The sequence below is a fragment of the Primulina tabacum genome, chromosome 18, assembly GCF_025594145.1.
Source record: "Primulina tabacum isolate GXHZ01 chromosome 18, ASM2559414v2, whole genome shotgun sequence".
In the NCBI taxonomy this organism is placed as follows: domain Eukaryota; kingdom Viridiplantae; phylum Streptophyta; class Magnoliopsida; order Lamiales; family Gesneriaceae; genus Primulina; species Primulina tabacum.
In genome coordinates, this window is record NC_134567.1 from 4,452,325 (window position 1) to 4,457,308 (window position 4,984).

The following is a 4,984-nucleotide window of genomic DNA, read 5'->3' on the forward strand; positions in this document are numbered from 1 at the left end:
ATATACACATCTATCATACTTTTTATATTAATTTGATATATATAAACATATATATCATACATTTTATATTAATTGACAATATATATATTTATATATATATATATATAATTGTTTTTATTTTCAAATAAAATAATTTATAAAATTTTTATGAGAATATAGTTAAAAGATATGGTTTGTATAGTTGTTAACATTTATAATTGAAATAATTGTTTTTTGTAAAAATATAATATACTCACACATCTTTTGTGAGTAAATGGTGAGAAATGAGAAAACAATTAATAAATTTTTATTGATTACTAAAAAATGGTTAATTACAAGAATATAATTTTCCTAAAAAAATAAATATTCAAAAAAATAAATAAATAGCAGGCTGCAAAGTGCTTTGTTCATTGTAATTTTGTTAAGAAATTATTATTACCCAAAAGTTTTGGCGATCGACAAAATCAAGATAGCACTTCACTATTTCAGGAAACAACTACGTATCTTATGTGTAAGAGGTATCTGTTCAACTGCTCAGCCTAGCAACCGGACTGCTTCACTGTCGGCTACAACAAAAAGAGTTTAACCACTTAAACAAAGGATATACTAAAGAAGTATGACCGCTTGAATTTCTGACCGCTGATAAGTCAACCACTTAAAGTAAAAGAAGATGAACTACTCAACCGACTGATTCGAAGACATCATTAAAGAGGGTTATTTATTACCTACTTAATGAAAGACATTCTCTTACCAATTCAAGACATTCAATAGTTTGCAGCGCTTCAAAGTTAACTTGTCCCTATATCACTCCCGAGAATGATCTGCATTTATATCAGTATCCCAAAAGGAAAGATTATTTATCTTACAAAGGTCTGAGGATAAAAGCAGTTGCCATAAACGGTAACTCTGCAGCAGCTCTTCAAAGAACGGGGCTCAAGGAAATATCATCTAAGAGAACATTTAATGCACATCTGAAGAACATTAAATGCAGTTGCAGCTGATAATGACACAGCTTCTCTCTGTTACAAGTTAACGTCACTCAGTCCTTTCAACCGTTGGAATTAACAAAGAAGGAAGTGTTCCAGAACACATGCGATACATTATCAAATTCACAACAGTGAAAATCATCACAAGCTTGCATACTTGAAAGATTCAGAGCCACTCAAATGTCTACACACTTCATCGCTCATAAACACGAACTAAATAGAAAGATATATGATCATTAAAGGATCATCTTTGTGCTACCAAAATAAATTTTTTTACTTATATCAGTAACCTTTTGGTTATTTGTTTAAGTTGTGGTGTCTGATGAACCAAGTGTTCTTAAAATCTACAATTGTAAAGTGATCACTAAGAGTTCCAAAACAGGCAATGTGATAAGTCCTGATTGGAGTGGGCTGTTGCAAAGAGTTTTTTAAGGCCAAAGTTTTTTAGGGGAATCATTCCTAATGAGGAAGAAGGGGTGACAGGAGTTTTCATCTCCGAATATCCATAAAAACCTTGTGTCTTTACTTCTGCAAGCATTTACTTTTCAGTATATTTGTTGATAAGTTTGCCAACAAGTTTTAAGCTATCATTAGAAATCTTGAACCGTTTTTCCGCACTTTACAGTGGTTCATATTTCTAACAAGTTTGAGAAGAATTTTCAACCGCTTCAAAACGATTGAAAACCAGTTTTTGAAATCAAAATTTGAAAGAGTTCATTCACCCCTACCTCTAAACTCTTTCCCGATCCTAACAAGTGGTATCAGAGCAGGATCTTCTCAAACATCGATACCAAAAAAAAAAATACTCATGGCATCTTTCAACAAAATCGCGATGTTTTCAAAGGAAGATTATGACGACTGGAAAATTCTATATGCATGCTCATCTAGTAGCCCAGTATGAAGATATATGGATACGTCAGCACTGACGGGCTAATGAAGATCTTAAAAGTAAATACAGCTGCAATTACCACTGAAGGTGCTCCCCAAATGGTGGAAATGCATCGTTCTGAATGGACAGCTGAGGACAAGAAGAAGGCAAATGTCGATAACATAGCAAAAAATATTCTTTATAAGACCTTTGACAAAAATATGTTTGCCAAAATCAAGACATGCACTACAGCAAAGGAAATCTGGGAAAAACTCACACAACTGTGTAAGGGCAACGATCAGACTAAAGAAAATAAGTTGATTGTTGCTATCCAGAAGTTCGATAATGCAAAGATGAAGCCGGGAGAAACTCTTGCAGAATTTGATGAACGATTCAGCAGTATTATCATCGAACATATTTCCTTGGGGAAAGAATATTCCAATCGAGAAATTGACCTGAAGTTTATGCGAGCTTTTCCCAGAGAATGGGACGTAGAAAATCTAGCAATGCGAGAGTCGAAGGAGCTGAATAAACTGGAACTCCATGATCTTTTCGCTGATCTAAAAGCATATGAGTTCTAACTTGGGATACGAACTGAAGAGGAACCATCCACCTTCCAACAAAAAAAGGCCTTGGCAACTATCATGGGGACTCTTCCGATCGAAGAATCCACAAGTAAGAAATTGGCTGAGCAACTAAGCAGTTAAGCCATGTCTCTATTTGTTAAATAGTTAGGTAAATTCATGCGTAAGAATCAATCTCAGACTATAAACCTTACTTCAAAAAGGACCATAATGATGATGTTCAAGATTGCTTTAACTGTGGGAAAAAGGGGCATTTTATTGCAGAATGCTTGGACAAGAAAGGATTAAAAAAGACTGGTTGACAGGAGACGGTCTAAAGATGATAAAAAGTTCACCAAAAAGAAGAGTCGACGATTTCTAGTAGTAGAAGTGGACAAAAGCAAATGGGCTGACTCAGATTCAGAAAAATTCATCTCTGAAGAATCTACAAGTGAAAGTGAAGATGAGACGGTAAAATGTCTCATGGCTAATGAAGATTCGGAGCTCTCAGATGAAATGGTATTTAACTTTGACTCTATTGAATTCAGTCGAGAAGATCTGGCCACAGCACTACACGACATGGTAAATGAGTTTAAAGGATTATCGCAAAAATTCTATGAAGCCAAAGCAGAAAAACAGGACTTAAAAGACAAGTTGACTCTCTCTTGGTGCTCGCAGCAAAAGGAGGTCGACAGTTTGAAAGTGAAGTTAAGTCTGCTAGCTGCTGAGAATGATGATATGCGTAGAATGTTCCATGCTATGTTAAAAGAGAACAAACGGTTGATAATTATATTCAACTCATGGAAAAAGTCCTCTGCCTCACTTAATAAGAGGCATGAGATGCAAAAACCAACCGGATACAGAACCGGGCTAGGTTACAGTATCAATTAATGCAGTACTTCAGAAGAATCAAATCAACCGTTACTAGAGAAAGATAGTTTAAAATAAATTAAATTTGTCAGATTTAGTGCGGTATATGAACATGACAAGCCTGAAATCCAAGGCATTCAGAATGTAAATCTTGAGAACAATGGAAGGCAATGTGGTTTAGGATATGTCAAAGTTAAGAGTGCTACTTCCAACCGATCATGGCTTAGACGCATGCCAAATCCAACCGTTCACAGCGGTTCAGATTGGTCCCGCAGAATGCCAAGTTCAACCGGATATGACTCAAAAACAAGACCTAACCGCTACCACAATAACCGACCTATTCAAAAGAGGTACAGAGTGGTTGACAATGACAGACGAAAAGACAATATACTGAAAAAGAAATAACATTGCATACAGCACCTGATTATGCACTTAACCGCACTCACCTTGGGACACACCATGGAAAATCCTTTAGGATAATCCAGTTGTGGATTCCTAAGGGTCTAATCAGCTCAGGACGCAAATAGGAAAGGGTACCAATCTCTCATTTTCATAATTTCAGGCATTGAATAAAAAGAACTTTGAAGAGTCGATCTGGTTCCTAGACAGTGGTTGTTCCAAACACATGACAAGGAATAAAAGTCTTTTATAATAAATTTTCAACTACAGAGTGGCAACTATCACCTTTGGTGATAGCTCTAAAGGTAACTCGGTGCTAACCGGTCATAGAGACAAAAATACATATAAGGTAAAATGGAATGATGAGTGTCTAAAGGTTCCCACTTGCTTCATTGCCATAATTAATGGTAATAAAAATTGGCTCTAGCATAAATAACTTAATCATCTTAATTTCAAATCCATTGCTACCATTATCAAGCTTAAACTGGTATCTGGATTGCCTAACATTGATTTTGCCAAAGATAGAATCTACAATGCTTGTCACCTAGGTAAACAAGTTCGCTCAACTTTCAAGAACAAAGGAAGAAACTCATCATTTAGATGCCTGGAACTTCTTCACATGGACTTGTTTGGACCTATACCGGTAATGAGCTTAAGGAGAAAGAAATATACCCTTGTGGTAATTGATGACTTCTCCAGATTCACATGTGTAATATTCTTAATCTCCAAAGATCAAACCGCGGTTCAACTAATCAAGCTCCTCAATGGACTTCAAAATGAGGAAACTACAGTAGTAGACAAAATCAGAAGTGACTAAGGAACTGAATTTCTGAACCAATTCCTATCGTCTTATCTTGAAGATCATGGCATAAAGCATGAGCTGTCAGCTGCTAGATCACCTCAACAGAATGGAGTAGCTGAATGAAAGAACCACACACTGAAGGAAGCAGCTAGGACCATGCTAGCAAAATCCGGTATCTCACAACGGTTTTGGGCGGAGGCTATCAATACAGCTTGTTATACTCAAAACCGGTCTATGATCAATAAAAATCAGAAAAAGACTCTATATGAAATCTAGACCGGCAAGCAGCCAGAATTTGGATACTTCCGCATCTTCGGTTGTAAGTGTTTCATTCAAAATAATGACAAGACATACCTAACCGCATTTTATGTAAAATCCGATAATTTTGTTTTCTTGGGATACTACTCAGCCGTGAACAAAGAATATATAGTTTATAATCAAAGAACTCTCACTGTTGAATAATCCATACATATTGTATTCGATGAATCATCCATATGTCACAATAGAAGTGGAAGCA

The 4,984-nt window shown here is 35.8% G+C and overlaps 1 protein-coding gene across 1 annotated transcript; it reads left to right on the top strand.

The window, feature by feature from the left end:
• The first annotated feature begins 1,898 nt into the window (after positions 1 to 1,898).
• Positions 1,899 to 2,414, top strand: LOC142532258 (uncharacterized). The gene has a single exon (XM_075638577.1). The coding sequence runs from the start codon at positions 1,899 to 1,901 to the stop codon at positions 2,412 to 2,414; it is 516 nt and encodes a 171-aa protein (XP_075494692.1).
• Positions 2,415 to 4,984: the final 2,570 nt, after the last annotated feature.